At 31.7% G+C, this 25,128-nt stretch overlaps 2 protein-coding genes across 2 annotated transcripts; both read right to left on the bottom strand.

The window, feature by feature from the left end:
* Nucleotides 1–446: 446 nt before the first annotated feature.
* Nucleotides 447–18,831, bottom strand: LOC111695339 (uncharacterized). The gene is made up of 19 exons (XM_023464633.1): nucleotides 17,788–18,831; nucleotides 16,309–16,389; nucleotides 15,826–15,960; nucleotides 14,655–14,724; nucleotides 14,176–14,244; nucleotides 13,514–13,577; nucleotides 13,020–13,116; nucleotides 11,699–11,742; nucleotides 11,198–11,281; nucleotides 10,670–10,807; nucleotides 10,471–10,534; nucleotides 10,041–10,190; nucleotides 9,582–9,710; nucleotides 8,612–8,729; nucleotides 7,116–7,311; nucleotides 5,660–6,019; nucleotides 3,106–3,220; nucleotides 1,227–1,321; nucleotides 447–959 (listed from the first exon to the last, which is right to left on the bottom strand). The coding sequence occupies exons 1-19, from the start codon at nucleotides 18,710–18,712 to the stop codon at nucleotides 807–809; spliced, it is 3,087 nt and encodes a 1,028-aa protein (XP_023320401.1). The 5' UTR covers nucleotides 18,713–18,831; the 3' UTR covers nucleotides 447–806.
* LOC111695340 (uncharacterized) lies at nucleotides 18,813–21,797 on the bottom strand. Its single transcript, XM_023464634.1, has 5 exons — nucleotides 21,730–21,797; nucleotides 20,594–20,777; nucleotides 19,535–19,624; nucleotides 19,120–19,313; nucleotides 18,813–18,978 (listed from the first exon to the last, which is right to left on the bottom strand). The coding sequence occupies exons 2-5, from the start codon at nucleotides 20,709–20,711 to the stop codon at nucleotides 18,835–18,837; spliced, it is 546 nt and encodes a 181-aa protein (XP_023320402.1). The 5' UTR covers nucleotides 20,712–20,777; nucleotides 21,730–21,797; the 3' UTR covers nucleotides 18,813–18,834.
* Nucleotides 21,798–25,128: the final 3,331 nt, after the last annotated feature.

Genomic DNA, 25,128 nt, shown 5'->3' with positions numbered 1-25,128 from the left:
AAGAACCCTTTTAATCTTCATCTGAGAAAAAATAAGAAAGATATTGTCGTTTTTCCATCTCACAACTACCCTTCATGCACTGCGATCAGAAGGTTGCAAGCTTTTGCGCGCAAAAGTCAAAGAGAATTTTCCAAATCACTTCTTTGAAAATAAAGCTTAAAACAAGTCCTTTAAGGTACTGAAATGTACATGTCTAGGGCTACATAAAAGTATAAGTGAGTTAGTGAGTTTCACAGTAGAAATCCGCTTGTCACTTTTATTAACTTAAAACATAATCTATATTTGCACTTTGCAGGGTTTCTGACAGAACCTTGCAATGACTTTGGGACTAATATAAAGTGCAAATACATTGAATTTGAGAGAAGCTCATTCCAGCAAGAACTTTAATGAAATTAAATTATCTTTTTGAATTATTTTATTCATTATTAAAACATTAACAGTTAACGAGAAAAGATCTTAGCATTGACAAAATTCAGACACACTAAAATATGGATCAACTAAATTATATTTACAGAACAACTAAATCACAAATGCAAAAAAAATCCCTTTTATTTATCCCCAAGGGAAACCATGAACCATTTTACCAACAAAAGTTCAAGAAAAATATATCCTATAATCTTTTTTTCAAGTCAATATTACCGAGTAAAATATAGAAAACATAAAGGATTTGGGTTAAACGACTCTCACAAAATGAAAATGTTCCAATAATGGTCCATTAGACCGTTATAAAGAGAATGGATCGAGGGGGGGTAGGCTGGCAAAAGTACATTTTTACAAAATATACAACATTATTTGTTTTCCTAGATTTAAAATCTATTCATCATATTCATTTGTATATGTTGCTGGTATGGAGGGATTCCCCTCATAGCTGCAACTAGGCGAGGGTTTCTAACCCCTACTGTTCCCCCATACCGGAGATATTCACTTTCAAAATCATCTTCAGCATTCAAATTTCCAGCCTGAGAAAAAACATTATGCATTAATGTAGAAATGTGGAAGATATCGTCGTTTTTTCTGTCGTGTAAAGTTTGAAATTCTAGAAGTGCTCCATTATTTCTGAAGCCTGAAATTCCCAAGTTGTCTATGTCTAAATAAACCACTATTGAAAATAACCACTTTTCAAAAGAAAATCATCTTATGATCATGCTTTATCAGACAAAGCTTTAAATGGAACCGTTGTGAATCGGACAGTCCTTTTATAAAAATAAACTAAATAAAAAAATTACCATGAGGCTGCTTCGAGGTCGCTGAATACGACCTCCGTTTTCTGTATCCTCGCTTTCACTGGTCTCTATTAGTGGAGGATTAAGATTTCGGGTTCCTGAGAAAAAAATATTTTTTTAGAAAATGTCGGCCTCTATTATACTATTTGATTCTTTTTCAAACATTAAAGTTTTTGGCGAACAGGCGGCTCCACAAAAATCCTAACTTGAAATTTTCTTCAGGCTGCAAGTTTTGTTTAGGATCCGGATTCGCTGAACCTGCATAATGTATGTATTCTGGTGGCTTAGTTCGGATCCGTTGAATCCACATCGTGGACGCATTCTGGTGGCTTTATTCGGATCCGCTGAATCCACATCATGTACGCATTCTGGTGGCTTTATTCGGATCCGTTGAATCCACATCATGTACGCAGTCTGGTGGCTTTATTCGGATCCGTTGAATCCACATCATGTACGCATTCTGGTGGCTTGATTCTGATCCGAATCCACATCATGTACGCATTCTGGTGGCTTGATTCTGATCCGAATCCAAGTTGCAAAATATGAACCGAAATAAACAAGAAATATTAATTACTCTTTGTCAACCAGCTTAAAGGTTATTAAAACTGTCCTGATCTTTAACCCTATCCCTGCTGGGGTACTTGAAAACCAGGATACGCTGGGGGGGTCAATTTGACCCCCCCCCCCCCTCTAAATCCCATGTTTTATGTCCAAATATGACAAATGATACATCATTAGAAAGCTCTTGTGCTCTACTTTTAGAATCTGCAAAAAAATTTGCAAATTTGCGAAAATTGAATTTTTTATCGCAAAATCCAGTTTTATAGTAAAAATGTTTGCAAAAAAAAATTTTTCCAAAAAATAAAAAATTATACATTTTTGAAAAGCCCTTGACCATGCCATTTCAAATATGCAAAAATCTTTGCAAAATTTTAAATAACCTGATTTTTAATCAAGAAAAACTAAAAATGGGCAAATTTCCTTTGACAGGTTGTTTGCAAAAAATTTGCAATTTTTTTTTCGTAAAACTTGTGCAATCCGTTTCCTTATGTCATAGGCTTTCCAAAAAGCTAAATTTTATCAAAATCTGACAAGTGAAAGTGGGTCAAAACAAAGATTGAGTTCGTTACAGGCAAAAGCAGTCATTCAGGCAGTGTGCCTGAGGACTCAGGCAGTTAGTATTAAAGCCCGGTTTTAGGCCTAAAGGGATGGCTTTGGGTATGTAAGAAAAGTCAGAAAATTTCAACAGCCTCAGACCAATACTTTTTGAGTTATGTAACAAAAACAACAGGGGGGGGGGGGGCAAATTGACCCCCCCCCCAGCAGGAATAGGGTTAAATGGTAAATGAAAATTTCGGCTAAAAAAGAATGAGAAAAAGAGCAAGTTGATGAACTATTTGGATCCAAGTTTGCTATTATTGATATATGCTCTACAGCTAGAAGATATAGCTGCCTGAAAGGAACAATAAAGCATCTTGTCGTCGGAAATAATCAAAATCTTGTTTAGTGTAATATGGCCAAATTAATAGAGCAGCATTATGTTTTAAAATTTGCCTAGAAATTAAGATTTTTTTCATAAATTTTCTTTAACCGGATCAAATCTAAAAGACCTCTCTTAGATTTATGTATACAGAAATAAAAAGTTGAAAAGTAAGACAATAAAAAATTCTAACTAGCTAAACCTTCAATATCTTTTTCAACCAAATTGTGGCAGCCATATGATATTTTAAACTTAAAAGTTAGACTTTTCATTCTAACAAAGTCTAAAGTTTTAGATATCAAAACTTTAAACAATAAGGTTACAAAGATATAAGAATATGATAATTATAGTTTTATCGAAAATAATCTTACATTAAATATTTGAGTTGAAAAAATGAATTACCTAATGATGTGGAGGGGCGAGGAATAGAAGGAAGAGGTCCTCTTTGCCCCCCTTTATTGTTAAAATGACCAACTTTTTGACCCTGAACTGCTCTTCTTGTGCCTGGCTCTGGAAGCTGCAAATATATATTTAATATTATTTCAAATATTAAATTCAACTAAACCTAATGACTCCAGAAGGTTTGGATAAACCATTCTCAATTTTACAAGTTAAGGGATTTTTGATTGTTACCTCATTTTAACCTCAAAAAGAGACTGTTAATGTAATTTAGCAAAAAAACCTCAATTAAACAATTCGAATATGTTTTTTGAAGAAGGCGTACAAAAGACATAATTTGTTGGAAAATAAAATTAATAATTATTAATAAACAATTTAAAATTCTTATCTTTTATAACAAGCATTGTCGATTATATAGGCCTGGCCTTAAAGTCATTAGGAATTAAAAGCATTTTTGATTTAATTCTGGATAAATATTTGAGATTAAATAATGCATTATTGATTAGTCATGATAAATTAACGCATATTTGTTTTTTTTTAATATTTGTATTGTGCAGTTAGCAATGCATACTTCATTCATTTGCTTTAATAATCATTCGTTTTACAATTATAATACGCAGAGTAGATTTATGCAAGTTTGAACAACTTTTTTCATGTCAAACTGACCGCCAACTAAAAGGAATTGAGTCTCTGTCACAAACTCTGATTTTCTAATTCCTATATCTTTGCAGTCCAATGTTGTAGACATTTGCTATTTTAAACTATGACTTCTGTTAGATCAAATAATATAAGTTTGAAATATCAAAGGTTTACGACATTGGGTTCAAAAGATATAGGGATTAGAAAAACAGAATTTGTGGCAAGGATTCAATGAATTCAATTACTTTACAGACACAACATGCGTATTATACATTCCATCAAAAAATTCATTAAATTTGGTTTCGCCGTTTAGCTAGCTTTAGCTAACATATAAATAAAAAAATATATATACGAGCGACGATATAGATAATACAGGTATGGAAATTTAATTTCTTTTCGTTAAAATATGTTGCGCGGAACGTACACTTTTTTTTGAGGAATTGAGTTTTTTCCGTTTTCTAATCCCTGTATGTTTGCTAGTGCTACCTAATGGAGCAATCCTGTGATATTTTAAACTTAGGTTATTTGATCTAACATAATTCATAGTTTGAAATATCTAAAGTTTCTTCCACAGAGGGATTGCAAAGATATTAGAAAATCAGAGTTTGTGGCATAGACTCAATTTTTTTTGGGTAAAATATTCTACCCCGTAATCATCTATCCTCAATATTCCTGAATATATATACTTCATACTACACAGAAGGAATAGACATAAAAAGTTAATATATTTCATATTTTTGTTGTGAAACCACTGTATAAAATTGAAAACATGCTATAAAATGAGAACTTCAGGCCTACATGTTGTGATATAGTTTTGTAAAACATATGGATTATGGATGTTATGGGAAATTCACATAATTTTACTAATCATGCTAAGCAGGCAATCATGCAAAGAAACAGCAACCAGCCCCCCCCCCCCCATACTCTTTACTAAAAGGTAAAAAATTCATGCACTAAATTGTGTGAAATTAATTGAGATACTTATTTCTGAAAACGACTGGAGGGGGAGATATTAAGTTTAATAATTTACATTCAGAACCAGAAAATTCTGGAATAGGAAGACTACTTTGAGACCTAAGTTATTACTTTAAATAGTCTGATGAATATAAAACACAACAACTGTAAAGTGTAACCAGACCCATTTCACTTAATAAGTCATTTAACAAGTAACTATATATTGTCGTCTTCCTATTCCAAAGTTTTCTGATTCTCACTGTCTATCCCATGAATTAGTTCTAACTAGAATTAGGAGAATTAGCATGCATTGCAATATTCTGAGGCTATATGTTTGTCAGATGCAACCAATTATATAAACAATGAGTTCAAAATGTATTGCAAAATCGAAATACATATACAATTTCTGGCAAACAGTTTCAACAGGAAAGCTAAAAGATAAAAACGAAAAAAGTTTCAATGTTTTGCATATTTATCTCCTTGATTTTGTTTTATGCAAAAAAAATACATTTTTTTCTCCACTTTCCGACATTTGTTAAAAAATTACCATTTCGTGAGTTATAAACTAGCTTTATGGTTAACATAAAAAAGTCATTAATCCTTTTTTTGTAAGCTGCATTCAGTAAATACAAATATTTTTTGTTATTTTATCAATATTCATTTATTATGTTGACTTAAAATGTAAATTTGATTAATTCAAACAAATATTTTCATTTTTCAAAATACAAATTGCACGGTTTTAACATTGCCATAATTTTTATCAATTAATGTTTTAACAAATGCTGATAAGATTCTTAAATTACTAGCTTTAGTTGAAGAGTTACTTAGAGTTTAGCTGACAATACCTTCAAGTTTTTAACAATTTATTTTGTTTAGGTAGATTAAAAAATATTTGTGAAGATTAGCCAAACCCAACCTATTGTTAAGTATATACTGTACAGCGTACATATAATATATTTTGTACCGGTAGGGTTGAATATCTCAGGTTTTGAAAAGTAACTCCTCGAGTGATCCGAGCCATGTTTTCATCGCTTAGTTTTTCTTTTAAAGATGAAGTATCGCTTTCACTTTCAGAGGTGGACTTATCGTTTCTCCGGTCTTGTTTAAAGTAGTCCTCTAAAGATGGCCGGCTTGCTAGTTGATTTTTCCGTAGGGTTGCATAGGCAAAAGGAGCAAACTCTGATGCGGCCATGCGTCCGTACTGGCGCGGTAGCGTGCCGTAGATAGATACTTGGTCCGCCGGTACAGTACCGTATATCGACATTGGTGGTTCAGTAGGAGACATGTACAACGGTTCCTGGCTCCCACTGTACACTATAGGCTGCTACAAGAAAAATATAAATACAACTTTGGTACAAAGGTCGTAAACTCTAAAGTTTGTTTTTGTTGTGTAAATATAAAAGATTTCTCTGTTAATAAACAATGTTTGTATGAAAGTTGGAGAGAAAAGAGAAGTGTTTGGATGAGTTGAATAGAGGGAACATTATGGAAATAAATTACACATTTTTCAGATTTAACACCCTATAATATTTTATAATAAAGTCTAAATTCTAAACAAACTCTCTACACTATATTTGAAACTATAATTCAACTAAAAGGAAAATAGATCTGGATAAATCTAATTTTAGCTTTTATTTCGTTGTTTCATTTTTCTGCTACTTTTAACAGTGTTTTAAAGCAGGTAACAAATGTGACGTAATTTTTAAAATACACTTAGTTTATAAATATACCATTTTCCTAAATAAATTTGGTTTATGCTGTAGTAGAATTTTTAAACACCTTTTGCAACGTATATGTATGTATAAATGCATTTATAATCTAAATTTAAACATTGAAAATGATTTATAAAATCTATAAAAAATAAATAAATAACAAAGTAGGAAAAAAAGAAAGAAAGAGGAAAAGAAAGAAAGAAAGAAAAAGAAGAACTGGGAAACAAATCTTTTTCTAGAATAAACATGCAGAGTCTGTTGTGAACTATTTAAGTATTCATTGCAACCGGTTTGGTTTACAAGCTAAATTTTAAAAAATTGAGAAAAATATTTTTTTTTAAATTCGTGAATTCTTTAGCAACAATAAAGAAGAAAATAAAACAAAAAATGAATATTAACTTTGAAATAAGACGACAATACGTCTGGAAAGGTCCTGAAGTAAAATAAAATCAACTATATACAATTAACTAAATTTTTTCAGTTATCTATAATATCAGGTGTTTCCCAAAAGGATTTTCACAAATTTATCTTCGGCTAAACTATTTGAAAATATATATTTTGTCAATAGTTATTTTGTTATTTTCAATTTTCAATTTAAAGTTCCCGCAAAAAAAACTACCACGAGGGAAGAAGTCAATTTGGAAAACTTATTAAAATCTGACTAAATTTAACTATTTATAAAAAAATATTTGTGAAAAAAGTACTTACCGCGTAAATATTCTGTGGGTGTGAACCCTCCATGTGCCCCGCCCATCTTGGATAGGCGGGGGAGGGTTGAGGGGCCCAGGAGGGGGGCAGCTTGGAGGGTAGGTAGGAGGGGGGAGGGGGTAGGGTACCAACAATATAAGGACCATTATATCCCCGCGACATATTGGATTTATCCTGCTCCCGCTTCCATCGTCGACTAAATTATCAGAGTAAATGATCATCATCATCATAACAGCAATAGTAGATATTTATTTCAACTTTTCCACGTGTTTTTGCTTATTTGAAAAAAATGAGATTTAGGAAATAGTGGGGGAAGAGTTGGTATTATAAAGTATCAAAAAAAGGCAAAAGATTGCCAATTGCTGCTGAATTTTTCACTTTTTCTCCAAATCCTTCAAAATTAATCCCCCTCCTCCCTTTTAATTTTCCGGGGTAGGGAATAAATCATTTAAAATGTATACCCCTGGATACTGGATATTGATCTATAGATAAAGAAAAAAAATTTTTAAATTTACAAATATATTCATCAGTGTAAGAATCTCTAACAAATCCTACAGTTTTTCTTTAAAAGTATTCATCCAAGAACCAAATTTTATGAATTTAGCTATGCATCTGAACTAACGCCGATTTAATTACTAATCTGTGGTGATACCGTGTAGTTATCATCTCCGTCTTTGATAAACCTGGCTAAAATTTATTCAATCCGGTCCTGGGAAAACCTTACGAACCAACAATGTAAAAATGTTAAAGTAAAACTTTACCGGCAGTATTTGTTCAGTGGGCGAATTTAAAGAATTTGAGCGGCGGTTTGAATTTAAGCCGCAGTTTAAATATATTATTTGATTTTTATAAATAGCTGAAGAAAAATATTATCTAAGAGGGTGGAACGGGTTTGAAGAATGTATAATATAGTTTGTCTGCACAGATTCCTTTTATTCTATTTCTGTATCATATCTAAAGTTTTGTTCTTAACACCAATCATTGAAATGGTATTTGTATTTTAAAATAGGTTTATTACATAAGTTCACATCTTCCTAATCCCTCTATTATTACATAAGGCCGCGTCTTCCTAATTCCTCTTTTATTACATTAGGCCACATCTTCCTAATTCCTTTTTTATTACATCAGGTCGCACCTTCCTAATTCCTCATTTATTACATAAGGCCGCGTTTTCCTATTTTCTCTTAACCTAAATTCTGGCTGTCCTTTAACATTTGAACGAAAGGACAACGGACTGGGTAATAGGCCGGGTAAAGTTTGTTAAGTTTTTAAATAAATTAGTAAATCGCTTTGATAAACCATGTTTACTATTGGTTTTAGCTTTCCGTTTTAAAAAATATCTTTGATCAGAAAAAAAATTGCATAATGTAATAAAAGCAAACTTATCGAGAATGCAATTTTGTAATAGGATAAATAACAAACATTTTTGAAGAGCTCTTGAAACGTGAACAAATCCTTAATGTCTCAAAACTATCACCATCAGTACTTTGACCTACCTCCACATACAAAGGCAGACTAGTGTAAGAAGAATGATAACGAAAGCAGCAACAGATGCTCCAACAGCAACTCCTAGAACCTCACCATCTACCTCACATTTCTCACCATAGTAGTTTCCTGGAACAATAATAGTTCTTGATTAAGTTAGGACTTATTGAGTATTTAGTTAGGACATAGTCGCCTCTAACTTTGGTTTTCTTATCTCTATATTGTTGTCGTAGACCTATGATATTTCAAGCTATTAAACAGTGGAAGTTTAAAATATCAAAAGTTTACACCATTAGGTTGCAAAGATCTAGGGATAAGCAAATTAAATTTTCAGACGTGTAATAAGCTCAATTCATAGACAGCTGTTAACAATGTAATCAGCTCAATTCATAGACAGCTGTTAACAATGTAATCAACTCAATTCATAGACAGCTGTTAACAATGTAATCAGCTCAATTCATATACAGCTGTTAACAATGTAATCAACTCAATTCATACACAGCTGTTAACAATGTAATAAGCTCAATTCATATACAGCTGTTACCAATGTAATCAATTCAATTCATACACAGCTGTTAACAATGTAATAAGCTCAATTCATACACAGCTGTCAACAACGTAGTAAGCTCAATTCATACACAGCTGTTAACAGTGTAATAATCTCAATTCATAAAAAGCTGTTAACAATGTAATTAGCCCAATTCATACACAGCTGTTAACAATGTAATCAACTCAATTCATACACAGCTGTTAACAATGTAATTAGCCCAATTCATACACAGCTGTTAACAATGTAATCAACTCAATTCATACACAGATGTTAACAATGTATTCAGCTTAATTCATACACAGCTGTTAACAATGTAATCAACTCAATTCATACACAACTGTTAACAATGTATTCAGCTTAATTCATACGCAGCTGTTAACAATGAAATCAGCTCAATTTATACGCAGCTGTTAACAATGACTAAAAATCACCTATACAATCACAAGTCCTTTCTTTGCCATTGATACTGCAGACGCCATGGTTTGAGCAGAAGTCCTCAGGACAGGACGCACAAAAGCGTCCTGATTTCTCCGGGTCCTCAGGATACTTGTCCTCATAGCCTAGATATTTGTTTTATTTCCTTTGTTATTAATAATAAAAATGTAATTATAAAAACAAATTTCTCTGAAACTCACTGAAATTTTTGTTTAGTCTTGAAAATGCAACTTACATATCAATTATAAACTAGAAAATTTCACTTTAACATTAGTATTTATAAAAAATTACTCCTCCAAAACTGGAGCAAAAACAAGCGCTTTAAAATTTAAAATATAAAATCCCAGGATTAGAGGTTACAAAATAGAAAAAAAAACAATACTTTTCATAACTGTGTAGACTTCTGTGATGCTTTTAATTTTATTTATTTTAAGTTTTAAAAGTTAAAATTAAACCTTCTTTGCACTGACAGATGAACCCTCCGAAGGTATTTATACAGAGACTAGTGTCTCCGCAATCGTTTGCCTCTGGCTCCGAGCACTCGTTAAAGTCTCCGATCAGAGGAATAGGATTCTCCCGGGATACCGCGTACAGGTTTCCGTTTCCTGAAACAAATAAATCTGAGAAATATTTTTAACAAATTCCTTTTCAGCAGATTCGTGTTCTGCAAGAAATTCCACACATTTTATCCGTTGAAATTAGAATTGAGAAGAATTTTGTATGCTTTAAATATGAAATATATATATTCATTTTCAAACAAAAAAATGTTTAATGTTTCATTTCATCTGCGCATCTTTTAATATATTTAGATTATAAAGTATTTAGGTTAACAAAGTTTTAAAAACATTTCATTGATTTTGAATCCAAGTTTATAAAGGTCTTTACCTATATTATTATCTCTGGCCTGTATTACTTCAACTAGTTTCTTTTGTATATCTCGTTTCACAACCTTAATTATTACTATTGTTATTATTATTATCATTATTATTATTATTATTAGTATTATTATTATCATTATTATTATTATTATTATTATTATTATTATTATCATTATCATTATCATTATTATTATTATTAAATCTACCTCTGAACGAGTGTATCCGGTCTCTGCCAGTTCTATGGTCGTGTTGACGACGACATCCCTGTTGTTTGTGTAGAACGTGTTCACTTCGTTCTGCATGTATATATTGGAGAAGGATGTCAAAGACATTGCAGAGTCAATCTAGAAAAAATCCATTAATTTCAAATGAAAATTAAGTTTTTTGAAAATTGTTGAGGAATATAACCTAAAACTTTTTTAACTGCATAAACTTTGATATTGCTTGTTTGTTTAAGCATAATAAATACGGCGGGTCCATGTTTTGTGGGACCTCACATGCCCCAAGAAAAGCTTCATGGTTACAAATTTTGCCTGCTAACAAATTTATATCTTTTGAAAAATTTTGAAATCTTCCAATAAATACAGAAAAGTATCATTTTTCATGATTTACATATAAAAACTGGTTTCAGATAAATTAATATTTAAAAGGTAAAAATATTGCAATAAAGAGGGGCGCGAAGCACCCTAGAGGCCAAGCATATTAAACTTTGTTTTGAATTCCACCCAACATACCGCATAGTTTACTTCGCCTTCAAGAACTTGAAAACTCTCAGAGTTTTGATTCTTCAGGTCAGAGTTCCACTCCAGCTTTGTATCCTAAACATCAAATTTAACTTCCTAAATGAATAAGATAGGGGTTCTTAAACGTTTACATTTGAAAATAAAAAGAATGTTAAGGAATTATAAAATAAGATGCTATTTAACAAAGGAACTAAATACACGCCACAAACTTTATTTTTTTAAATTTTATATCTCTGCAACCTGATGTCGTAGATCTTTAGTACTTAAAACTATAGATTGAGCCAGATGCAAAAGCTAAAGTTTGAAATATTTGAGGCCTATCTATACTGTAAAGTTCCAGGAATTAGAAAATTTATTTTTTATATGTAAGCACCTTTAAAATCTTTGAAAAATAGCTTTTTACAAAATTCCAATGGTATTTCAATTTTGTAAAAAATTGTTTTAAAATATTGTTTCCTTTCTAGTAAATATTAATTAATAAGTAAAAATTACCTTCATTTTGTCCAACTTCAGAGATATAAGCAGTTTCACGGTTTCTAAAAAGTAGAAATATTTAAAAATTATTTTTGAAATATGTTTAAACCAGTGGTCCCGAAAAATTGGATAATATTTATTAAAACAGTTAAGTAAGTAACTATCAAAAAATGTACAACGAAGTTAAAACTTAATTCTGATAAAACGTTCTTTAAAAATATATAAAAAAGACTTTAATTAAAATCTGAAACTATGTTTCATTCATTAAACTAAAGCAGTTAAACATCAGAAATAAACAGTCGTCCTCGTAATCTAGTTTACTCTGAAGACCAAATGTATGTTGCTCAAACCAGCAAGAAAAAGAGTTTGAAAGTTAATTGTTGAGTTGGATAAAGAAGAAGTGCCAAGTATAATGTGCATTACGAGGAAACTTCCAGAAACTTGGAAACTTGGAAGTCAGGTTTAATAAACATTAAGAAATACGTAGACAGGGATTTACAGAAATCCTTCTTCCCCCATCTACATTAAACATCTAATGAAAAAAGATTTGTGAAAAAAAAAAAAAATTTGGATCAATTTTAATTTTTTGCATTTTCCCTTCCTGTATGGACTATACTTTACATATTTCTTTAATATTAAAAATATATTATTTTGATTAAAAACTGAAAAGAAGGAGCTTCCGTAATAAAACCTTAAAAACAGTTTTTCTATGAGAAAAAATTATAGCATGGTTTTCAGATTTTCATAAATACGAAATTTTCACCCCATGAAAGAAGTTGGCATTCATCTTGATAAAATATTGATATTTTTTGCTTATCATACAAACTTTTATATTTGAATTAATGACGAAATAAATATATTCTATAACAGTAGTATCGGTTTCACATAATTTGCCTTTTAACAAAATGGAACTCAGAGAATTTTTTTTTCTTGAAGTATAAAGAAATCGAAATGACTGGGCAGAATGTAATATTGCAATGTAAATGTCTAAGCCTCCAAGGCTCAACATTTTCAAATAAAAAAAAATAACTTTTTGCTTCACATCAAGATACAAATGTTTATTTAAAGGGAATTTAGGCGCACTCTCAAATTACTTTCCATTTTAAGATTGAGAAAACGGATTAAAAATGAGAAATGTAATGTGCACAATTTTTTATAATTTCAATCCGAAAGTTACTTTTTCAAAGAAACCACGATAAAAAATAAGAATATCTCATTCGGACAAAAGGTTTCAGTAGTAAGATTGTGCATCGGTCATACCATTCTATGTCTATAGAGTCCTATTAAAAAGAATTTTTTTAAATATGTAATACAAATTTAAATTGTATTATTTTCTTACTTTTACAAAGAAGACGATGGTTCTGTCTCCCGTATCCTGGTTTACAATAACATGAAGATACTCCTAGAGCAGTTCTGCATACCTCATGCTGCTCCATCTAAATCATGTTGATCATCTAATTAATCTAAATCAGAGATTGATCTATATTTTCTTTTGTGTTGGCGGAAAGAGGGTAGAAGGGATAGGGGTTGGAGAGGAAACAATTACAGTAAAATTTGAGTGAATGTCAATTCTTTAAAAATAAAATTTAGAAGAGGGGAAGTCTGCGGAAAGAAAATTCGGTCCAATGGAAATTTTAGAGAAGATAAAGATGGGTGGAAAGGCAATTTGAAATAAATGAGTTGGAAGGGAGAAAAATTCTACATAAACAAAAGTGGGTCAGCAACTCCGGGAAAAAATTGGTTGGTCGGGGAATTTCTGACAAGGGTTTGGAGGGATAGGAGTTCTATCTGAGGAAAATGAAGAGAATTGTAGTTTCAGAGAAAAAAAATTACCTTGCAGGTTGCATCGTTTCCAACAATACAGGTGTCAATTCTAACAGGGGGAGCAGCGGGTCGTCTAATTTATTCAATTAATAATAAAACATTTCGTTAAAATTCACATGAAACTTAAAGAAAAGGTTAATTGTTTACACTTTTATCGTTGAAAAAAGTTGAATTATCATATGAAATAACAATTCAGCTAACCTTATTAAAAAGTTTCAATAACCAATCATTTCAGTCAAAATAAACGTAGATTAAAAGTCATGGTGTCTCTAAGAATGCATAATGGCCGAGTAATACTACATAAATGAAATCATCCTGATGAGCGTATAAACTTGAAAAAATTGCGCTATAAGTTAAACTTAAAAATGCGGAACGTACGGCATATTTAATAGAGTAGGATCTTTAGGTCACCCTGGAATTTCATATGGAATTATTTTTCAAGGAAGGAACTAATGATATTTACTATTTAGGTTTTACAATATTACAATATTACAATATTAAAATCACATTGCAGTATTTAATCTTAAAGGGACAACACCGACGTAAATTTAATTTGTATCTTCATAAGAACAAAAACTATCTTTGTTTTTCTGTCTGAAAATTCATGGTTTCCATTTCAGTTCTGTAATATTCTTTATTTTTATAAATATAAGATAATTTAGATAATTTACCTTGTAGGTCCAGGTACCCCAGGTCTAGTTTGAAGAATAGGATTACTACTGGTGGTAGGTCTACTCTCACTAAAAACAATTAATATTTGTAGACAACATAATTTTATCCAAAATTGTGTTAAATCAAATAATCTAGGAGTTTGACGTATCAAAGATTTCCATCAGGTTCCAAACATTTACGAATTAGAAAATTTGAGTTTATGGCAAAGCCTAAATTTCTTTTCGTATAATTGTTATTATAAATTTAGAATTGTCAAACAAACGATGTTTATTTGCTTCCCCCTTTCAGAAATAATTTGTAAAATAAAATTATGCAAAATATGAATTTTTAAAAATATGCATTTCGAAAAAAAAATCAAATCAAGATTAATAGAATCAAAAACCTCATCCCCCGGAATCCATAAATGTGATTGAACTTGTNCCCCCCCCCCCAATCTAAACTGGGGGATATATTCGCCCCCCCCTGTCAGTATATTTACCTAGGTCCTGAAGCACTAACTGGTAGAGAAGATCCTACTGGAGGAGAATAATTGTGCAGAATATCTTCTCCTAAAATAAAAAAAATATGATATAATAAGATATTTAGAAGAACAATTAAGCGATCATTTTTCGTGAGAACGATCGGTTTTTTTAAGTTTATGAGTCCAAGCATGAAAATATGCAATGATGGTATTATCAGAAGGTCAATTTAACAGTAGGCAAAGTGTCTAAAACTAAAATATCCCAGAAAACTGTCTTAAGCCAGGCTTTTTTTTAAATGTTCTAACCAATTATATTTCGTTTTTGCTTAATAACTATGGTTTTGTCGTTTCGTTCATGTGTTTTCAAAAGTTCAAAACTAACACTTAGTTAGGTTAAGGTTTAGCTTTTGTATCGATAATTTAGCTGTCGGCAGGTATTTTGTATATTTTGATTTTTGATGAAGGTTTAGGTTTTGTGTCGATAATTTAGCTGTCGGCAGGTATTTTGTATATTTGGATGAAGGTTTAGAATTTCAAGGTTTAGGATTAGTTCTGCTCCAGGTGGTATATTTAAACGCTCTCAATTAATTCAGTACAGAAATAAAGAAAGTTTTAAAATTTAAAAGGTTTAAAAGTCAGGACCTAAAGTTAAGATATGTGCTGGTCGCTCAACTATACCTACATCCGGTTAAAATCCTGCATCACCAATTCAAATCCTTATAAATCTTTAACTTTGAATCGGTGATTCAGTATTTGATCCAGTTGTATAGGCAGTTTAGTTATAATAATCAGAATATCCCAATGGGCGGATAAATAAGTATTACAAACAAATCCACTAATCATATACTAATCCTTTAAAACCTTATTTACCTTTTACTAAAACCCTTTCTTTGGATTAAAGCCACTTACAAGTTACAACCTTTAATTCTTATAATATTTTTGCATCATGTTGTTCGTATCTTTAAGTCAGATTTAGCATCATGTTTTTATACCCTTAAATCAAATTTTAGCATCATGTTGTTCGTATCCTTAAATCAGATTTTAGCATTATGTTGTATTTTTATATGAGTTTAGGACCAATACACAATTTGAAAAGGATATATTTAGACTTCATTGATCTATATCTGTGAACCATTTGTAAAAAGTAAAACAAAAGTCGCATTAAAATATTGACGTCTAAATATTGTACCTCCGATTTTGAGCGTGGCTCCGATGACTTCTCCTCTGCCAGGCAGAGGTCGGGATGGTTGCTGACTCAGCTGTTGGCGGAAGGGAACACGGGTTGCACGAGGCGGTTCAATCTCCGCCACTGCTGAACTTCCGCCTGGAAAATTCGCTGTAAAGAAACTAAACACTTGCCAAAAGCCTTATTTTCTTATCTAAAGTTTGAATATCAAGAACTATGGGAACAGGTTGCAAAGATATCAGGATTAGAAAATCAGAATTTGCTGATACTTTTTTCGGAAAGCAAGGGCCCAAGATATGTTCAGTCAGCGAAAATTTACATTTTCATCCATTTACTAACATTTTATTTGTATGAACATTTTTAAAATTGAAAAAATTGATCTTTAAAATTGAAAAAAATGATTTTTTTAACAAAGCTCTTGCCAGTCGACATGCTTTATAGCTCTAATTTGTTTCTTTTAGTTTTTAAAAAATGAGATAAACTTACCAAGATCGAAATAGGTTCGCTTGCCATCGATGGAAACAAATTGGTCTCCAGGTCTGGCTTTTGTGATAATACCACCAAAATCTAAAAACAAGTTGATTATTTGTCGCTTGTTTTTCTTAAATCAATAAAGAATTGCATTTTAAAAAAAAATCTTAAAAATTTTAATTTTTATACAGAAAATATTAGTTTTGAATGAGTTTAGACTTTGCCGCAAACTCAAGTTTTAATCCCATATACAGTTTTGCAACTTTAAACTTTAAAACTCAGATTATATGATCCAAAATAATTCATAGTTTGAAATATCCAAGCTATAGGACTTGACAAAAAAAAGGATTAGAAAATTTGAGTTTGTGACAAATACTCAATTCCTTTTCATGACTGAACAGTGAACAGTGAACAGTACCTTTAAAGATTGAAATGCAAAGATATATATTTCCTTTTCAATTGATCTTGTGATTGAGGAAGAGGAAGTCAAGATGACGGGTTTACAGGATGGAACGAGAACAGATAAAACTGTTTACTAGGACGGATAAGGACAGAGAGCGTAGTTGTTTTGTCGGGACGGATAAATACGGAGAAGGAAGGTGTAAAGACGGATAAGGGTAGAGCAGGGTGTTTCATGACGGATAAGGACTGAAAAGGGTGTTTTAAGGACGGATACGTACAGAAATAGGTGTTTTAAGGACAGATAAGGCCAGAGAAGGGTGTTTTAGGTCGGATAAGGACAATGAAGGGTATTTTAGGAGATGTTAGGTACTTTCCAAAGGATTGTTTCCAAGTGGCAACTTCCCAAGGGTATTTTCCCAATTGGCAACTTCCCAAATGTGAAATTTCCCAAGCAGCAACTTCCCAAGTCTGTCCAAGCCGTAGCAATCGGCCCGCAGCCTTTTCTAGCCGCGGCGCTCGGCCCCCCAACCCATCCTAGCCGCAGCGATTAGCCCCCATTGCAGCCTGGGAAGTTTCCGTTTGGGAAATTGCAAATTTAGGAAGTTCCAACTTGGGAAATTGTGGCTTGGGAAGCACATAAGGACGAAAAGAAGTAATTTATAGGACGGATTATAAGAATTAACAAAGTTGGTAGGAATAGGAGTTTGGTCGGATAAGGACAGAGGATATGGAGCTGTTAGTACGAACTATGAAAGAGAAGAACGTTCCAATTGCTCAACTGGTTTTCATTGAAGAACATTTGAAGGAAATTTACAATATCTTATGTTATAATTACCATATGTTTTTATTTTCATTATCAGATTTGAAAATATTTAAAAGGATTCGAATCTTTCGGATTTTTCAATCCCTATATCTTTGCAATCCATTGTCATAGACCTCAGATATTTATGTGAGATCAAGTAATCTAAGTTTGAAATATCAAATGCCTATGTTATTAGGTTTCAAAGATATAGGAATTATAAAATTTGAGTTTGTGATAAAGACTCAAATTATATTAAACAAAAACTGTGGCTTCAAAAAAAAATTTCTTACCTTGATAATTTATCTTATTTGGTTTCCCGCCAAAATTCTGCTGAGCAGTTACTGTCAAATCAAATACGTCATTGTCTGCCGGAACAGCAATACCAGTAATAACCGGTCCATCGTCCGGCAAAACCAGTCCGGGACGACTTGGGAATACAAAAGGACGAGTGTTTAAAGGAGGTGTTGGGACTGATAAGGGTGGACGTTGAGGACGGGGAGGTCGTCCTTGTGGTCTCGGGGGTCGGTAGCGCAGAGGACGTTTTTTAATGATTTGTGGAGTAACAAGAACTGGAGGAGTAAAACTAGGTTCTATATCAACTAAAGGGGGTACAGTGGTGAACTCTGAGCTAGGTTCAACAGGTCCAATGTTTTCATTTAAAAAGTTTTGGAGCAGATTGTTCCTGTCTGGAGGAGTCTCATCAGAGTCTTGAACCGTGGTTTCATCAGGAGACTCTAGGATAACTTGTTCAGAAGAGTTCTCAGAAGAGTTTGTTCCTATACTCTCCGTTGGTGTCTCCAACTCCGTTGTATTTTCTATCTCCGATGGTTCTGTTTGGTCAGGTTGGAGAAACCCTGGATCATATCCAGGTCTAGTGGGGAGAGCTGGAGGGAACTGTAAGGGCAGAGGGTTCCGAGGAGGAGGTTCAAGATTCGGCGGCCGGATGTTTTGCCCAGGAATACGGTTCCTAAACGGCCGTTGGGGGGTAAGATTAGAACCAGATTGTGAGTTGAGTAACTCCAGGGGGATTGATTCGAACGGAATATTCGCTATATTAGGAGGTCCTCTGTTGTTTACACGGGTTCGGTTTCTGTTTGGGAATAAATCGTCCTGGTCCTGGTTAAGCTCATCGTTCTTCACTTTATCCTTCTCCTCCTGCTTTCTCTTGTTGCTCTCCTGGACGTAGTTGGTGGCGATGTTGAGCCCCTCCCCCATAACATTGAGAAGACCGGAGAGAATATCACTGATTTTTGGAACATTATCCCCTCGGTCATTATTTCTCGGTAATTTTTCTAGTCCGTCATTTTCCTTGTTATCTCTAGGGTTTATTGGCCCCCCTAGTTTATTACGGGAGGCCCGATCCCTAAAAAATGATCGATATCGTCGGTTGTTTCGTCAATTAGGCCGATTCTGTTCGGATTTATCTTGTCATAGGTGGCTGTAGTCATCTCAATTGCTTGCAAAGACTGTGTAGGAACAATCTAAAAAAATGAATTAACATTTTGAAAATCTTGCTTTTAAGAATTAAATAAATATTAAAAAAACTTTTCTAAAAAAGAATGGAAGGACAAAAAATGTCGTGTTTTCCTTTCTCATGGTTTACTGTTTTATGATCAACCAACCTCATAAACTGACTGCGCATTTCCAAGTCTAAAATTTTGTTTCACCGCTTCTTTGTCCACATCTTTAAACTCCACTTTAGTTCCATCTAGATCGTCGGCCGGGAAACTTGTCGGAATTGGAAAATCGTCGACTTTTGTAGATTCTAAACTGATGCTGGGTCTTGGTACAGGGCTTGATACTTCCTCTAGCTTAACTAAAAACATCATTGATACAGTTAAATACGGACTACGTCGTTCAAAATTCGTAGAATTTCAAAAAAAGCTCGATTAAAGATTGAATTATGATTTTTGATCATCGCATAAAAATCGAAATTTTAACTCTGATATTGGGTTTTAAAAAATTGCAGAACTTTGCGAAAAAAAATTATGAAATAAATCTTTTTTTACTTTTATTTCCAGAAAAAAAAAATTTTACCTGAGTTTGAGGTTGAGACAAGGGGAGCAGATGAAGGAATTGAACCCTTGGCACTCTTAATTTTAGAGCTTGTTTCATCATCATCATCTACTAAACAATATTTAATCTTAGTTTCAGATATATCAGAGCTAGTCTGTTCATCATCATCTACTAAACAATATTTAATCTTAGTTTCAGATATATCAGAGCTAGTCTATTCATCATCATCAACTAAACAATAGTTAATCTTAGTTTCAGATATATCAGAGCTAGTCTATTCATCATCATCTACTAAACAATATTTAATCTTAGTTTCAGATATGTTAGAGCTAGTCTGTTTATCATCATCTACTAAACAATATTTAATCTTAGTTTCAGATATATCAGAGCTATAGTCTCTTCATCATCATCTACTAAACAATATTTAATCTTAGTTTCAGATATATCAGAGCTAGTCTCTTTATCATCATCTACTAAACAATATTTAATCTTAGTTTCAGATATATCAGAGCTAGTCTATTTATCATCAACTACTAAACAATATTTAATCTTAGTTTCAGATATATCAGAGCTAGTCTCTTCATCTACTACATAACAATTATCTCCGATACGTTCTTAAAATTATATTGCCATTGCCAAAATCCTTAGTTTCAATTTCTAAAAACTGCATTTTACCATCAAAACAATCTTAAACTTAAAAAACATTTGTTTATCTCTAAAAAGCCTAGAAAACCCTTTTGGGAAATCCCATTCAAAGTATCTAACAAATGCACAGAGACTGTCCTCGTGAACGTCTATCTAATTGTATTTCTTGTCCGAAAGTGCCTTTCCAGAGAAACCAAAATTAAAAATGAAATTGTTTAGATTGAACACACAAGGATAACTTCAGAATTTTCGTTCAGGTTAAACGGCATGTATTTTGATATGGAGGGTCGCTTAAAATTACGTCGACACTCTATAAAACTTCTTGAAAATTACGTCGACACGCCATACAATTTCTTGAAAATTACGTCGACACGCCATACAACTTCTTAAAAAATGCTGAAATTAAAAACTGTTCTTTGTACTATTATACTGTACCTAATGAATTGATAGACAAGGTTGGAGATGCTCCTGAATCAGGTGATGGATCCTGATCTACTGATTGTTTTGTTTGTTCTACAGGTAGACTGGGTACTTCAGTAGATGTAGAGGACATACCGTCCGTAGAATATATAGAATTTGAAGTAGATTTATCATCTCCTAACTTAGCGCTAGTTTCTACCTAAACAAAAACAATCTTGTAGAAACTTGTTAAAAAAATCGAATTGTAATTAATTGGAAGAAGAAAAACCCTTTAAGTCAAACTATAGCAAAATAGAAATCCTTTAAATTTGTTAATCATAATTCCTTCCTATATTTTAAAGAACTGTGTTTGGAAACAGACAGAAGGACCGGGGAATATACCTCATACACAATAGATGAAATTAAAAACTGAACATTTTAAAGATTGCACTAGGTGAACACACACCTAGTAAACGTCTGCACTAAGCACTTGCAATAAATGTGAACAATTTTTTCAATAAATTGCGACCCTATTCATTGTCCACAAGCAAAATCAAAATATCCTTGTAATTATATTTCATTAAAAAATGTAATCTTCGTATTCAAACTTATAATTTATAAAACTATATATTTTGTGTTAATAAAAATATTTAGATCTTTAAAATAAGATTTAAGAATAAGAAAAATGTTTTGAACTAAAATGTACCCAGATAAATTTGCTTTTATCCTACTTGTGCGTTAAATAAAAACTAGAAAACTACGAGGTCACAAAGTCGAAGCTATAAGGTCACATACATTTGACCTCCCGTCTTGTTCAGGGTGCCTCAAATATTTAAGGTTGTTTCTTGTATTAATCTTAACTTGAACATTTTGCTTTTATATTAGTCTTACAAATTAATCAGCAAAATTTTGGTTTTTAAAAATTAAAAAGTTGTACATAGAAACGTGTAATAGTTCTATCTAATTCTTTTTATGTAAAAATATTTAAATTAGTGTTTTTTGTTTTGTTGATTTCCCCTCCCTCTCCCCCCTCTCCCCTCTAACTAGGTATAAACAGCTAAAAACTTTTAAAATGATGTATTAAGAGTAATCCCTACAGTTTTTAACTTGGAGATTATTTTTTTTTGTTTAAAACTTGAAGGAAGGTCACGTGTCACAATATTAGTACTTACTTGTAAGAAAGAATTATCTGATGACTCAATAGATATGGATTCTTTAATAGATCCCTCAGCTGTTGTACTTTCTAAAACTTGAAGGAAGGTCACGTGTCACAATATTAGTACTTACTTGTAAGAAAGAATTTTCTGATGACTCAATAGATATGGATTCTTTAATAGATCCCTCAGCTGTTGTACTTTCTAAAATTTGGCAAAAAATAATATAAATTTTTGTATTCAACAGAAAGCCACATATTTAAGCCTTATATTATTGCAAACCTGATGTCGTAGACCTTTAATATTTCAATCTATGAATGTTGTTAGATCTAAAACGAGTCAAAGTTTGGAATGTCTAAGGTTTAAACCATCAGGGTTGCACGGATAGAGGGATTAGTACAATAGAGTTTATTGAAAATGTTTAGATCCTCTTTTTACAAAGTGCTGGATATCTCATTTTATGGCTTTATTCTCTATATTGGAAGCATTATTTTTAGTTTGAATAATGATTTATTAATATAACTCCGATACAGCACAATACAGTACCCATACCCTACATTTCTTACATTTTCTGCATAAATGTCAAATAACTTATTATTAACTAGAAATTCAAGGCGCTTCGCGCCCTTCTTTCTAGGCTTTTAGGGCGCTTCGCGCCCATCTTCTATTTAAATTGTGAACATGTTATTTTTGTTTACATTTCAAAACAAAGAGGAAAAAAGTTTTGCGGATTTTTAAAAAAAAATTCGCGGATTTTCAAAAATTTTATTACCTAATACAGATAATTTTGACTGTTCACTTGAATCTACCTCTACACACAAACAAACTAAAAGAAAAATATAATATTAGAAATAAATAGAAAACATAATAAAAAATGTAGATAGTTTTAGAAAGTTAATATATAAAGCAGTCAAATACACATTAAAACGTCTCATAAATGTATATTTTATAATCACAAATACAAAAAAAAATTTATTAATTTTATCCCTTGATTAAATCTATCATTTAAAACAAAATACTTTTGGAAAATGATAAAAGCTCAAAAGGATTAAAAAAATGTTTTTCAAAGTTTTGGCCATTTTGATAAAAACATGTTCAGGTTTCTTATAAATTATATCTTGTTTTCACAACATAAAAATATCGAAAACCTTTGTGAGGAAATCTAATTTCTGTCTCGGCCAATTACTTTATTTGTTTTAGAAAGTCGGCATTATGTTTTGAGAATGTCAAATGGAGACATCTTTAAAACAAGAACCCTGATATCCTAATATCCTCCAATAAAACAAGAACCCTGATATCCTAATATCCTTCAATAAAACAAGAACCCTGATATCCTAATATCCTTCAATAAAACTAGAACGCTGATATCCTAATTTATCCTTCAATAAAACAAGAACCCTGATATCCTAATATCCTTCAATAAAACAAGAACCCTGATACCCTTATATCCTTGTTTAAAACAAGAACCCTGATATCCTAATATCCTTGTTTAAAACTAGAACCCTGATATCCTAATATCCTTGTTCAAAACTCGAACCCTGATATCCTAATATCCTTGTTCAAAACAACAACACTGATATCCTGATATCCTTGTTTAAAACAAGAACCCTATATCCTAATATCCTTGTTTAAAACTAGAACCCTGATATCCTAATATCCTTGTTCAAAACTCGAACCCTGATATCCTAATATCCTTGTTTAAAACAACAACACTGATATCCTGATATCCTTGTTTAAAACAAGAACCCTGATTTCCTAATATCCTTGTATTAAACAGGAACTCTGATATCCTAATAATTTTGTTTAAAACAAGAACCCTGATATCCTAATATCCTTGTTCAAAACAACAACACTGATATCCTGATATCCTTGTTCAAAACAACAACACTGATATCCTGATATCCTTGTTTAAAACAAGAACCCTGATATCCTTATATCCTTGTGTAAAACAAGAACCCTGATTTCCTAATATCCTTGCATTAAACAAGAAACCTGATATCCTGATATTCTTCTGGAAAAAAACCAGATATCCATATAAGTTCCTTCCTTTTCCTCTGTCTCAAGTATAAAATATTAGCAAGGTTCCTCCCTCTATAGTATATATAAAGAGAGGGTAGCGGCTTGGAACCAAATTACTAAGCTATATATTCTTTACCAGGAAACATGGAGTTTTAAAGGGTGGATAGAGGGGTGGAGGGGCGGGAAATCTAATTTATTTTAATGAATTATATTGACAGATTTTTTAAAGATTTCATGGATTTATCTCATTCCACAATCTATAAGATAAACGTTAACAGATCAGAGAAAAAATACATAAAGTTGTCCATTTTAAATTTGGGTCGTTCTACTTCTTTTTAGAAAAATAATCTAGATTTAACAATCAAGTTTTGAACAATAAACTGAATTTTAAATTTTTAAATTCCAAAATTAAAGGCTTTAATTATTTAAACAAAACAACTAGATACTTCCGGTTAAAAAAAGAAAAGTTTGTTTTAAAACTTGTATTTAGTCAAAGACGGTCCACTATTCATTCAGGATTTAAAGATTTGTTATGCCTTTGTAGGGAGATTTGTAAATGCAAGAAAATCCGCCTACCACTACATCCTTCCATATTGGCTCCGCTAGAAGTTTCAGTTGAGAAAACATAGAGGCCACCTTCTTTATACATTCATAAGAGGAACATGACAGAAAATAAATCAGTTGAAATAGGAGAAATATGACATAAAATAAATCAGTTGAAATAGGAGAAACATGATATAAAATAAATCAGTTGAAATAGGAGAAATATGACAGAAAATAAATCAGTTGAAATAGGAGAAATATGGCATAAAATAAATCAGTTGAAATAGGAGAAACATGATATAAAATAAATCAGTTGAAATAGGAGAAATATGATAGAAAATAAATCAGTTGAAATAGGAGAAATGTGACATAAAGTAAATCAGTTAAAATAGGAGAAATATGATTTAAAACATATCAGTTGAAATAGGAGAAATGTGATTTGAAATATATCAGTTGAAATAGGAGAAACATGATTTGATATACATCAGTTGAAATAGGAGAAATATGATTTGAAATCAGTTGAAATAGGAGAAATATGATTTGAAATATATCAGTTGAAATAGGAGAAACATGATTTGATATACATCAGTTGAAATAGGAGAAATATGATTTGAAACATATCAGTTGAAATAGGATCAATATGATATAAAATAAATCAGTTGAAATAGGAAAAACATGACATAAAATAAATCAGTTGAAATAGGAGAAATATGATTTAAAATGTATCAGTTGAAACAGAAGAAATATGATTTGAAATATATCCGTTGAAATAGGAGAAATATGATTTGATATACATTTATCAGTTGAAATAGGAGAAATATGATATAAAATATATCAGTTGAAATAGGAGAATCA

The sequence above is a fragment of the Eurytemora carolleeae genome, unplaced genomic scaffold (assembly GCF_000591075.1).
Source record: "Eurytemora carolleeae unplaced genomic scaffold, Eaff_2.0 scaffold8, whole genome shotgun sequence".
In the NCBI taxonomy this organism is placed as follows: Eukaryota; Metazoa; Arthropoda; class Copepoda; order Calanoida; family Temoridae; genus Eurytemora; species Eurytemora carolleeae.
Note: the sequence above shows the minus strand (reverse complement) of the source record. Positions and strands in the feature narration are given on the sequence as shown.

Excerpts from the sequence above, each read along its gene's own strand:
- LOC111695340 (XM_023464634.1), bottom strand. The coding sequence starts at position 20,711 with ATGTCCTCTACATCTACTGAAGTACCCAGTCTACCTGTAGAACAAACA. Across the intron at positions 19,625-20,593 it reads CTTGTCTATCAATTCATTAG|TAGATGATGATGATGAAACA; the intron begins GTACAGTATAAT and ends AATATTGTTTAG. Across the intron at positions 19,314-19,534 it reads TGTCTCAACCTCAAACTCAG|TTAAGCTAGAGGAAGTATCA; the intron begins GTAAAATTTTTT and ends TGATGTTTTTAG.
- LOC111695339 (XM_023464633.1), bottom strand. The coding sequence starts at position 18,712 with ATGGGGGAGGGGCTCAACATCGCCACCAACTACGTCCAGGAGAGCAAC. Across the intron at positions 11,282-11,698 it reads TGAAGTTGGACAAAATGAAG|GATACAAAGCTGGAGTGGAA; the intron begins GTAATTTTTACT and ends TTTGATGTTTAG. Across the intron at positions 9,711-10,040 it reads CATCTGTCAGTGCAAAGAAG|GCTATGAGGACAAGTATCCT; the intron begins GTTTAATTTTAA and ends ACAAATATCTAG.